The sequence below is a fragment of the Rhinopithecus bieti genome, unplaced genomic scaffold, assembly GCF_001698545.2.
Source record: "Rhinopithecus bieti isolate Rb0 unplaced genomic scaffold, ASM169854v2 scaffold_1017, whole genome shotgun sequence".
Taxonomy (NCBI): domain Eukaryota; kingdom Metazoa; phylum Chordata; class Mammalia; order Primates; family Cercopithecidae; genus Rhinopithecus; species Rhinopithecus bieti.
Window position 1 is genome coordinate 4,704,854 of NW_016803657.1, and position 13,042 is coordinate 4,717,895.

Here is a 13,042-nt window from a genome sequence, read left to right on the forward strand (position 1 = left end):
TCCCTCCCTCCCTCTCCCCCTCCCTCCCTCTTCTCTCTCTCTCTCTTTTTCGACAGGCATGGCTCATTGCAGCCTTGACCTTCTGGACTCAGGCAATCATCCTGCCTTATCCCCCTGAACTACAGGCGCATACCACCATGCCTGGCTTATTTCTGTAGAGATGTGGTTTTTATCAGGTTACCTGTGCTGGTCTCAAACTCCTGGACTGAAGCAATCCTCCTGCCTTGGCCTCCCAAAATGCTGGGATTACAGGTGTGAGCCACCAAGCCCAGCCTTCCTGCTATTTCTTCAAAACAAAACAAAACAAAACAAAAAAACATGCCTCCTACTTGTGGCCTTTGCAAGTGCTTTCCCCCTGAGACTTACATGGGTGGCTCCTTTCATCCCTTCAGATCTCTGTTCATGTGTCTCCTTCTCAGGGACCTTTCCTGGCCACCCTCTTTAAAGTAGCAACCCTCATGTTCTGTCCTCACGCCCTGTCTTCTCTTCTTGATAGCACTCATTTCTACCAAGTATTTATGCATTTATTTTCTGATTACAATGTTAGTTCCACCACAGCAGGGTTTTAGTCTTCAGCTATGTATCCCTGGAAAAGAGCCTGGGGGCCAGGTGTGGTGGCTTATACCTATAATCCCAGCACTTTGGGAGGCCAAGGTGGGCAGGTTGCCTGAGCCCAGGAGTTCAAGACCAGCCTGGGCAACATGGCAAAACGCTGTCTCTGCTAAAAATAGAGAAAAGGGGGCAGGTAGGAAAAAAATAGAAAAAAGTTAGCTGGCATAGCATGTACCTATAGTCCCAGCTACTTGGGAGGCTAAGTTGGGAGGATCACCTGAGCCTGCAAGGCCAAAGCTACAGTGAGCTGTGATCACACCACTGCACTCCAGCTTGGGTGACAGAGTGAGACTCTGTCCAAGAAAACCCCAACAAACCAAAAACAAAAAGCCTGGTACCTGGTGGCACTCAATAAACAGAAGGAATGAATGAGACCGGTTGCAGTGGCTCATACCTGTAATCCCACCACTTTGGAAGGCCAAGGCAGGTGGCTCACTCGAGCCCAGGAGTTGCAGACCAGCCTGGGCAAAATAGCGAGACCCCTTTTCTACAAAAAAAAATTGAAAGAATAGCCTGGTGTGATGGTGGCCACCTGTAGTCCCAGCTACTTTGGAGGCTGAGACAGGAGGATCACTTGAGTCTAGGAGGTGAAGGTGCAGTGAGCCAAACCATGATCGCACCACTGCAGCCTGGGCAGTGGAAGACCCTGTCTCAAAAAAAAAAAAAGAAAGAAAAGAAAGAAAGAAAAGAAAGGAAGGAAGGAAGAAGGAAGAAAAGAGAGAGAGGAAGGAAGGAAGCAGGGAAAGAGGAAGGAAGGAAGGAGGGAAGAAGGAAGGAAGGAAAGGAAAGGAAATAAGGAAAAGGAAAAAAAAAAAAAGAAAGGAAAAGAAAAGAAAAAAGACAAAAGAAAGATGTAAATCTCCTTAATTCATTTGCGGAGTGAGGCATTCCGGGAGCCCCACCGGGTCTGCGTGCGCATGCACAAGGTCAATCTGGACCCAGAGGTGGAAAGCCGCACTGGGTCCGTCCTTGTGCGCATGTCTGCCCATGCGCATAGGGGACGTAGGCGCTGAACCGTAGCGCTAAGCACTATGGGTACCTGTGCAGGCGCATGGTGGACCCAGGACCCCCAGAGGCCCTGTGTCCTCCATTCCCTCTCACCTGGCTGGCACGAAGCTCTGACAGACCATGTGCATGTGCCTGTACCTGCTTTATGGGGGACTTGAGCCCCGGTGACATTTGTTTGCCCTGGGTCACCCTGGCAGAGTAGCCCTTGGGCACCCCTCACCTCGAGTTGGAGGTCTCGGCTCCTCATGACCGCCATGTTCTTCTCCTCACTGAGCTGTGCGTAGCGCATGGCTAAGTTGTAGTTGTCGTCCTTCACCTTGACCAGCTCGTCATTGTAGCTGTCCCGCTCTTCCTTCATCTTGTAGTACCGCTCCTGGAAGGTCAGCAGCTCCACGCGCGTCAGCGTCATCTGCTTCTTCTCATCCTCCAGCTGCCGCAACCTGGCCAGCAGCTCGCAGCGTTGCAGGTCCTTCGCCTTCATCTGCTGCTGTAGCTTGATGACCTCGTTCATCAGGAAGTGCGTGAGGCCCTCGTGGCCCTCCTCCACTGTGGAGAGGGGGCACCCAGTCAGGCCTGAGGACTGGGAAGTGGAAAAAGGAGGTTCCAGACGCAGGGCAGGTGCCATTCATTCACTCACTCACTCACTAACGTTGTGCCGAGCTCTTTAGTCACTCTGCCCACGAGGTACTGGGGATTCAGAGTGAGCAAGACTCACAGCTTTGGCCCCGGGAGAGCTTATGGTGTAATAAGAGAAACGCATTTAAAAAAATCAAATGATCACCACAAACAGAATTACAGACCGTGAGGATTTCACAAAGTAGAGGTAGATGGAGCTATGAGAGTGTGTGGCAGAGGCCCAGATCCAGCCTCGTGGTCTGAGGGGATTGGAGAAGGCTCCTGATGGTTGAGGTACAATGTTAAGTTCGGGAGGGAAGAGGCATTCTAGGAAAGGGGAACAACATTGCCAAGGCCATATGGGGAGAAGGGAGGAACTTGGCATATTTCAGGAACTGAACAAAGACCAAAGGGCTGAAGGAGAGAGATAGAAGAGAAAGGTGAGGCTGGGGGTGTCAGCAGGGACTGGATCATGAAGGGTCCTTGTGGGCTGCATTAAAGACCTGGGTCTTTTTTATATTTTAAAACAGGGTCTCACTCTGTCACTCAGGCTGGAATTCAGGGGCATGATCATAGCTTATTGCAGCCTAAAACTCCTGGGTTCAAGCAATTCTGTGGCTGCAGCCTCTAAAAGTGTTGGAATTTCAGGCATGAGCCACTGTGCTTGGACAAAACCTGGGTCTTTACAAAGAAGCAATGAAAAACCACCAGAGGGTTTTAAATAGGGGAGGAAGAATGGAGAAAGCACTGAAACAGATCGGGAATTGATATAGAGAGTTGATGGGGTTGTGGGAGTCTGGACTGTGGGAAGTGTTGGGGAGGGAGAGAAGACTGATTCAAGAATGTTTAGAAAGGAAGATTAAGAAAGCAAGATGCTCAAGGGCTCTGGCCCATGAGACACCCGAAATAATGCAGTCAAGGCAAGGACAAGATCTACTGGGTAGAATGAACTTGCGTTCCACCCGGCGCCATTCACGGGGGATGGTCCGTGAACACCCACTTCTCTTGGCTCCTGCTTCACTTTGCCCCTGTTAACCTATCTTTCATCATCAAGCAAAATAAGTGGTTGACAGACCCCAGTTCTATATGTCATAGATTCACAGCTTTAGAACCATGCCACTACTGAGGACACACACACACACACACACACTCACACATACGCCCCTCCTATTAGAGTCCTGATGTTCCCAATGGCAAAAGCACTTACCCACAATAGTGGAGAATCTCCGAGTGGGCTCTTTTCCAGTCACCAGTTTGTACAGCTCGGGGTAATAAAATTCCAGGCTCTCCAAGAAGACCACATAGCCCCTTTGCCCCTTGGTATGTAGAATGTCCAACAGCCGGCCTAGGGGAAAGACCAGATCACTCTGTGAGAATACGTATCTGATGGAACACAAGTCTCTGTGGCTGGTCTCATCCTGGACTTGTGTCCTTCAGTCAACTCTAAGAAGACTTCTCCCCACATTCTATCACTTCTGAGTTGTATCTTGGAGCCCAGATGACGTAAATCAAAGTGCCAGGCCCTCCGCAGGGATTCGTTGCGCGTTTGTTTTCTTTTTCTAATAAGTTGGTAGAACCAGGATAAACGGAATTGCCGCCCCAGTTTTGAAGTTTCCCAACTGACCAGGGCCAAAATGAACCATGTAGGCACCAGGTCTTCTATGACTGAAGGACGCTGGAAGCACAATAAAAATTATGGAATAATATATGGTTCTCTGGGATTGAGAGCAGGAAGATAAATATTTGGGTGAGGGGCTAGGAAAAATCATAGGAAGCAGGGATAATTCTAGGCTTTTCTTTGGGATTATGATACAACCTAGAAACACCTTAAGTGTAATTTCCCCAGCAGGTCCCAGTTTCTGTACTACTGATTCCACTTATTGCTTACATTTCTGGGCCCTTCCTTAAATATTTTATTTTCAGAAGAAGAAAGGTAGGTCTTAAAACTCGACCTCTTCCTTAGGACGGACAGAAGAAATAAATTTGATGTGATGTCAACCCCGATGGTTTGGTGAAGCTGCCTGCAGTACTGTTTTGAGAAATATTCCAAAGTTACATCCAAGCTCAGTGGGAAAGCATGCTGATTAGTGATGTCTGCCATGGATGCCAGAGAGTCACAGCTGATGAGCCATTTACCACCAGCCACGCTGGGGGACAGTGATTATCAAACCTTCTAAACTGATCCATAGAAAGAAAAACATTTAACATTGTGGTCTAGTGACCATAAACAAAGATAACTCTACAAATACATGTGTATACACATGTACATAATATACAATTAAAACAAGCTTCACAAACCATATTTATTACCTTTACTGAATATGATAAAGTGTCCTAACCACCCCCCCGGAAGTCAGGCTAGAAAAACCTGTGGAACCCTTCTCGGAATAATATTTTTAAACAGATAAAGTACATCAGATTACAAAAGAAACCAATTATAACAAAATCCAGTTATCAAATATTAAATAAATTTGTGTTTCAGTAACGTACTTCTTTATTAATGCATTAAATAACAAGACTTCTTGGCAGATCTAATAAGTACTGTAATTTTGAAAGAGAGATGAGTGTAAGTGGCATTTTGAGAGATTTGCAGTAGCTGTAGTGATAGGAAGAGATCTGTAATTTTCATTGTTGCCTAAGTCACAGGAGTTATTAATCACTACTGTAATTCGTGGCCTCCTGACATTTGCAGTTGAGGGCAATGCTAAATTGCTGTTGAGGTTAGTAAAATAAAGACGGCATTTCTTCCCCACTCCCAGCTTACGCATTCTTTGCGTTCTATACACAGACAGCTTGAGTTCTGTACACAGATGAGTGGATGGTGGTCTGTGGACCCCAGTTTAAAAATCCCTGACCTAGAGCAACCTCATTTTGGTACAGCTACCAAAGGGTATGTCTGGAAGTTGCCGTGTGCTGTAGCCCTCCCTGTCCTGCAAAGAGGTTCTAAGGTTACCTGCCCGGTTGATCTTGGACGGCAGCATAGGAGCATTAAGCACTTCGTCTTCATCCTGCTCATCAATGACCTTACACTGACGCAGGTAGGGTGTGAGCTTGGCGGGGTTGATGTAGCGGCTGAGCATGTGCCGGTTACACTCCACATTCTCCCACAAGGCGTCCTCTTCATCCTTCAGCGTCTCCATGTAGTCATCCATCTCTGGCCCTCCTCCTTTTAGACATAAACCCCAACAAGCTTAATAAAAGAGTCTCACCGAAACAGCTCTATAAACTCCTCTGGAGTGATCTCTAGAATATATTAAGTTAAAAAAAAGTCCCGTACAGTAAAGTATATATGGCATTTTACCTTTTATTTAAGAAAGGGTGTATGAATATAAAAATATATATTTCCTTATATACTAAACATAAACAATGGAAGTTTAAGCCATAACATTTTTAAGATTATTTATAGGGCAGAGAGGGAAAATCCTGCGGTTGCAGTCTACCCTTTCCATCCAAGTTTTATGTCTTACTAAAATGTATAGTTCCCTAAACAATATATACTATTGGTTTTGTTTTAAATTTTCACATAAATGGTGTCATACTGTATATTTCCTTTTCAACATGTTTTCTCCCTCTACATTTTTTTTTTTGAGATTTATCTAGGTGGATACATATAGATCTAAGTCATTCATTTTTAAAAACAGCTTTATTGTGATATAATTCACATACCATACAAGTTACCTTTTTAATATGTTCAATTCAATGATTTTAGTATATTCATAGAATTGTGCAACCACCACCACAATCAATTTAAAACATTTCCGTCATTTCAAAAGAAGCTCCTCACCATTTATTAGCCACTCTCAATTTCCCTCTAATCCCTGCCCCTCCATCCCATGTAACTACTCATTCACCTTCTGTCTGTATAGATTTGCCTTTTCTGTACATTTTATACAAGTGAAATCCTACAATTTATGGTCTTTCATGGCTGGCTTCTTTCACTTAGCAACTTTTCAAGGTTTGTTCCTGTTGTAGCATGTATCAGGACTTCATTTATTTGAAATTGCTCAGTGATTTTTTCATTGCATGGACACGCCACATTTTGCTTGTCTGTTCATTCACTAATGGACATTTGAGTTGTTTCTGCCTTTTGTCTATCATGAACAATGCTGCTATGAACGTTCATGTACCAGTTTTGTGTGACTGTATGTTTTATTTCCCTTGGGTAGATACATAGGAGTGGATTGTTAGGCCATATGGCAACTCTATATTTAACATTTTGAGAAACTGCCAAACTGTTTTCCAAAGCAGCTGCATCATTTTACATTGCCACCAGCAAGCCATCAGGGTTTTAATTCCTCCATATTCTTGCTAACACTTGTTATTGTCTGTTTTTTATTACAGCTCTCCTACTGAGTGTGAAGTAGCATCTCATTGTGGTTTTGATTTGCATTTCCCTAATGACTAACGATGTTGAACATCTTTTCATGTGCATATTGGTCATTTGTGCATTGAGAAATGTCTATTCAAATCCTTTGCCCATTTTAAAATTGTGTTGTTTGTCTTTTTATTATTGAGTTGTAGGATTTTGTTATGTATTCTGGATGCAAGCCACTTATCAGATATATGACTTGCAAATATTTCTCTCATTCTGTCAGTTGTCTTCACTTTCTTAAAAGCATTGTTTGTAGCCTAAAAGTTTTAAATTTTGAGGTAGTCCAATTTATTTTTTTCTTTTTTTCACTTGTGCTCTTGGCATGTATCTAAAACACCGTTGTCTAATTCAAGAGGATGCAGATTTACTCCTGTTTTTTTCCTTTGAATATTATACCTTAGCTCTTACATTGAGGATGATCCATTTTGAGTTAATTTTGTGTATGGTGTGAGGTAGGGGTCCAACTGCATTCTTTTGTGTGTGGATGTCCAGTTGTCCAAGCACAGTTTGTTTGAAAAGACTGTTCTTTCCCCATTGAATGATTTTGCTATCCTTGTTGACAATCAACTGACCATAAAAGTAAACATTTGTTTTTGCACTATTGATTCTATTCCATTGATCTATATGTGTATCCTTATGCCAGTACTACATTGTCTTGATTATTGAAGATTTGTAGATTTGTAGTAGGCCTTGAAATTGGGAAATACGAGTCTCCCAAACTTGTTCTTTTTCAAGATTGTTTTGGCTATTAGGTGCCTTTTACAACTCTTACGAATTTTGGGATTAGGATGTCAATTTGTGCAAAAAACGCAGTTGGTATTTTGGTAGTGAATCTGCTGAATATCTAGATCAATTTGGGGAGTACTGCTACCTAACAATATTAAATCTTCTGATCTATGAACATGGGGATGTCTTTCTTTAAATCTTCTTTAATTTCTTTCAGCAATGTTTCATAGTTCTCAGTGTACAAGTCTTGCACTTCTTTTGTTAAATGTATTCCTAAGTATTTCATTGTGTTTGATGACATTGTAAATGGGAGTTTTTTTCTTAATTTCATTTGTGGAATATTCATTGCTGGTCTATAGATATATAATTTATTTTTGTATATTGACCTCGTATTCTGCAACCTTGTGAAATCATTTATTAGTTCTCATAATTTGTTAGAGACATCTTATGATATCCTATATATAAGATCATGTCATTTGCAGATAAAGATAGTTTTACTTCTGTCTTTCCAATCTGGGTGCCTTTTATTTCTCTTCCTTGCCTAATTGTTCTGGCTAAAATACCTCCAGTACTATGTCAGATAGAAGTGTTGACAGCAGGAATCCTTGTTTTGTTACTGATGTTAGCAGACAGCATCCAGTCTTTCACTGTCAAGTATGACATTAGCTGTAGGCTTTTGTTTTTGTTTTTAGAATAGACGTCCTTTATCAGGTTGAGGAAGTTTTCTTACCTTCTTGGTTTATTGAATGTTTTTACCCCGAAAGGGTTCTTAATTTTGTCAGATGCTTTTTCTGCATTTATTGAGGCTGCCATGTGGTTTTTGTTTTTTATTCTATCGATATGGTTACACTACCTGACTTTCAGCTGTTAAACCAACCTTATATTCCTGGCATAAATCCCATGTGGTCATGGTATATAATTCTTTTTATATGTTACTGGATTTAATTAGCCAGTTTTTAAAAATAGGATTTTGCATTCATATTCATAGGAGATATTGGTCTGTAGTTTTCTTTTCCTGTGATGTCATTGTCTGGTTTTGATATCAGGGTATATCAGGGTATTTCTTTTCCTGTGATGTCATTGTCTGGTTTTGATATTGGCCTCAGAATGATTTAGGAAGTGTTGCTTCCTCTCCTGCTTTTTGGAAGTGGCTTTTAAGAATTGGTATTAATTTTTCTTTTGTTTGGTAGAACTTACAAGTGAAGACATCTGGGCATGGGTTTTTCTTTGTGGATTATTTTTACAAATTCAGCCTCCTTACTTATTACAGGTCTGTTCATATTTTCGGTTTGTCTTGAGCCAGTTTCAGTAGTTTGTGTCTTTCTAGGAATTTGTCCACTATATTTAAGTTATCCAATTTATTGGCAGCAGTTGCTCACAGTTCCCTTCACAATTCTTTGTATCTCTGTAAGTTCAGTTATAATTTCCCCCCTTTCATTTCTGATTCTAGTAATTTGCATCTTCTCTTATTTTGTTGATATATCAAAGAACCAACTTTTGGTTTCATTAATTCTCTGCATTCCTTTTCTATTCTCAGGTTCATTTGCTTCTGCTCTAGTCTTGATTATTTCCTTTCTTTTCCTTGCTTTAGGTTTAGTTAGCACTTCTTTTTCTACTTTTGTAAGAGAGGAGGTAAAATTGCCTTTGCAAAATTTATAACAAAAATTCTGACAGTGAAAGAGATCTGACGTAACCAATTTCATCTTGCTTCTAACCTCCAAGCTGTCCTTGTTCATTCCTGGGCAGAGGCCAAGCTGATTTTGGGAGGAAGTTAGTTCATAGATTAATGTATTATTCTGCTGCTGTCAGATGGAGTGTACTACAGATGTCTGTTAGGTCTAATTTATTTTTTTTGAGACAGAGCCTCTCTCTGTCACCCAGGCTGGAGTGCAGTGGCGCAGTCGTGGCTCAACCCAGCTTCCGCTTCCTGGGTTCCCGCCAGCGCGTCTGGCTAATTTTTGTATTTTTAGTAGAGACAGGGTTTCACCATGTTGGCCAGGATGGTCTCGAATTCCTGATCTCAAGTAATCCACCTGCTTTGGCCTCCCAAAATGCTGGGATTACAGGTGTGAGCCACCAAGCCCGGCCAGGTCTGGTTTGTTTATAGTGCTGTGCAAGTCTCTTATTTGTTGATCTTCTGCCTAGTTCTATCCATTATTGAAAGTAGAATAATAACGTCTTCAATTCTTTTTTTTTTTTTGAGACAGAGTCTCACTCTGTCACCCAGGCTGGAGTGCAATGGCGTGATCTCGGCTCCCTGCAACATCTGCCTCCTGGGTTCAAGTGATTATCCTGCCTCAGCCTCCGGAGTAGCTAGGATTACAGGCGCCTGTCACCACGCCTGGCTAATTTTGTATTTTTAGTGGAGATGGGGTTTATCCATTTTGGCCAGGCTGGTCTCGAACTCCTGACCTCAGGTGATCCACCCGCCTCGGCCTCCCAAAGTGCTGGGACTACAGGCATGAGCCACTGCGCTCAGCCAACGTCTTCAACTCTTATTGTTGAATTGTGTATCTCTCCCTCCAGCTCTGTCCGTCTTTGCTTCATGTATCTGGGGCTCTGATAGGTGCACATGCTTATAACTCTTATAGCTTCCCAGTGGATTGACCATTTTATCATTATGAGATGTTCTTTAGCCACACCCAAATTCCTGGACCTGGGGATTTCATATGTGGTGGGATGGGTGAGCGTGCTGGGGGCAACTGAGCTAGAAGGTGGCATTGGTGTAGCCATGGAGGTTGGAGCTCAGCCAGGGTGAAGAGACATGCAGGCAGGTCAAGGCTATCAGGACAGAGAAGAGACAAGCAAGCAGAGGAAGCTGGTTTGCCAAGTGGCACCATGGCGAGACCACGAGGTTCCATGAGAAGCAGATGGCCGGGGTCATCTCTCTTGGTGCATAACTCAGTTCCCAACCTCATGAACCTTGGCCTTCTGTGGTGTCTGGTCCTTGTTGTAGGCCTTCTATATCCCTCCACCTTCCCCATTAATTTGAGCTATTAAATTTTTTTAAAAAATTATTTTTAGAGACAGGGTTTCGCTCTACCACCCAGGCTGGAATGCAGTGGGGCAATCCTAGCTCATGGCAGCCTCAAACTCCTGGGCTCAAGCAATCCTCCCATCTCAGCCTCCTGAGTGGCTAGGACTACAGGTGTATGCCTCCACCCCTGGCTATTTTGAACAGTTTTTGTAGAGACAGGGTCTCACTACAGGCATGCACCACCGTGCTATAGTTTGCCCAGGCTAGTCTCAAACTCCTGGCCTCAAATGATCCTCCTATCTCAGCCTCCCAAAGTGCTGGGATTATAGGCATGAGCCACCACTCTTGGACAGTTTGAGATATTTCAGGTGTGATTTTGTTCCCTGCAACCAAAGTGCCTTGAGTGAAAATGTGTATTTGCTGTTGTGAGCAAAAGTTATATTTAAAGTAATTAAAAATGAGGATTCGGTCTCCATTCAATCCAATGAACTTTGCATAGACGACACCCTCCTTAGTTCCCTGCCTTAAGTCCTGACCTCTACAAGCCTTTTGCTAACACATGGCACTGGCCACCTGAGTCATAGCCAGCAACACCATAGACATGCCCACAACAATGGCTCATTCTGACAACATGACCACATGATCATTTGTATTCACAAAGGAAAATGTACTTGCTTTTATTATTTTCAAGAAGTGGACAGCCTAAGAATTTTATTCAACGAATTATTTATTGACTAGGTGGCAGGCACTGCTGGTGTCTCTCCACACTACCCCCTGACTTCCTGCTAATGGAATCCTTTTTTTTTCCCCCCCCAAAAACCAGGCAGTCTGATGCTTCAGGGAGGCTGAATATCTTTTGAGCTGCAAAGAGCGGCCCTCGTTTGGTCTCTACCAGTAGTGTAGAAACAAGCAGGTGAAGTGCTTTTGGCCATGCAGCCTGCAGGAACACACACTGGGGGCGGCTCTGGAGGTTTTCCTTGATCTTTAACAGGGACACATTGTCCTTGGGCTTTTGGCTGTGACTGTGTAAAGATGGATGTGATCATTTGGGTCACTGCCCCTCAGCCTGTACCCCTCAGGTGACATCAAGGACCGAGGGTCTTTCCAGCTCTCTGCTCTGCCATCCTGAGGATGAGGACTGGAAAGATCCTCGGTCCTTGATGTCATCTCCTGGGCACTGAATGAACCAGCGCTGGGCTCCTCCCACCTCTGGACTCCTGTAAAACATAAATGCTCTTTGTTCCAAGCCTTGTGAAGTTGAGTCTACTGTGATTTGCAAGCCCAAAGCCTCCTAACTAGTAAATACATCTACTTAGCACAAAGACTTGCTCAGCACCATGAATGCACAAGAGAGCTGAAAGTCAGGTGTTAAGAAGCTTACACCTTTTGCGGGGTCAGAAGGCACGTGCCAAGGAATTAAACAGCAGTTCAAGGCAAGAAGACAGGCAGGTCTGGATGGACCAAGAAGCATTACTTATCAGCCTTCATGAACAAGGAGGTTGTAGTTGGCACATGCCAACCACCTATTACAAGAGTGCTCAGTGAGATAGAAAGCCTTCCTCCCAGGACCGGGGTGACCTGGTGCAGCCACCTCAGCAGCCTGTCAGCTAAGCAGAAAATAGGGCAAAATCTTTCCAAAGCAGAGATGAAAGGGACGCTTCTACCTCATCATAGCTCTCTGCAGCCTGGACCTCCCAGGCTCCAGCAATCCTCCTACCTCAGCCTCCTAAGTAGCTGGGACTATAGGCACACACCACCATGCCCAGTTAAGAGACCCTCCTACCCCAGATGCAGTGAAATCACAGACCGTGGATCTCGTTGAAACCTGTCCCATCGTTAATGCCCCTGTGCAGCACAGTTGCTTAGCAAGCAGGGGTGAAGAGGAACTTGGGAAAGCCAACCAGTTTGTGAGTGCCTGGAGTGAAAGGGCCTCTTCATCCTCAGGTGACTCGAGTGAGAACTGGCTCTGTGCTGAGCACTGTGCTGGGAACAGAGGGTGCAAAGACATTTCCCACACAGTTCCTGAGCTGCAAGCTGCTCAGAGGTTGGTGGTAAGTGTCAGCCGCCCACACAAGCCCCGGTGGGAGGAACAGCATCCTCTGGAACCTTGCAGAGAGGGCAGCCACACGCCCTGCTGGTGGAACAGGAAGTGCTTCCCCTCTGGGCTGCACGTGTGCCAGGCACCGGGCCTGACCCTTTATAGAAATTATCTCATTTGGCCAGGCGTGGTGATTACACCTGTAATCCCAGCACTTTGGGAGGCCAAGGTGGGTAGATCACTTAAGGTCAGGAGTTCAAGACCAGCCTGGCCAACATGGCGAAACCCAGTGTCTACTAAAAATACAAAACATCAGCTGAGCATAATTTTTTTTTGTAAACATACAAAACGAAACCCTACTGTTAAGGATATACGGCAAAACTATACCAAGAAACAAGGGACTGATGAAAATCAGAATGGTGTCTTCCCCTGGGGAGGGGCCATGAGTGTCCCCTGGAGACATGAGTGTCCATGTCATTGTTCTCTGTCTCATAGATACACATTATGTATACATATTTATATGTATGAAATATTTCATGGAAATTAAATCTATGGATAGTGTAGCCAGCCTCAAAAGAAAAAAAAAATGTCTCAGACACAATTTGAAATTATTTTACCTTCCAGCACTTCTCTCTAACTCAGCCTGACTCAGCCTCATCACCGGGACGAAACCCAGCGGCTCTGTCAAGCTCTG

At 44.0% G+C, this 13,042-nt stretch overlaps 1 protein-coding gene and 1 long non-coding RNA gene across 2 annotated transcripts in view; one reads left to right on the top strand and one right to left on the bottom strand.

Annotated features, from left to right (window-relative positions):
* CARD11 (caspase recruitment domain family member 11) overlaps positions 1–13,042 on the bottom strand; it is a 152,892-nt gene that overhangs the window by 41,631 nt on the left and 98,219 nt on the right. The window contains exons 3-5 of the mRNA XM_017894718.1: positions 5,189–5,401; positions 3,443–3,580; positions 1,841–2,166 (exon numbers count right to left, since the gene is read on the bottom strand). Of these exons, the coding sequence (XP_017750207.1) occupies positions 1,841–2,166; positions 3,443–3,580; positions 5,189–5,401 (677 nt within the window). The remainder of the gene's footprint in view (positions 1–1,840; positions 2,167–3,442; positions 3,581–5,188; positions 5,402–13,042) is intronic.
* On the top strand, positions 1,664–4,705 carry LOC108543907 (uncharacterized). The gene is made up of 2 exons (XR_001889702.1): positions 1,664–2,137; positions 4,199–4,705. It is a non-coding gene; the product is annotated as an uncharacterized LOC108543907 (long non-coding RNA).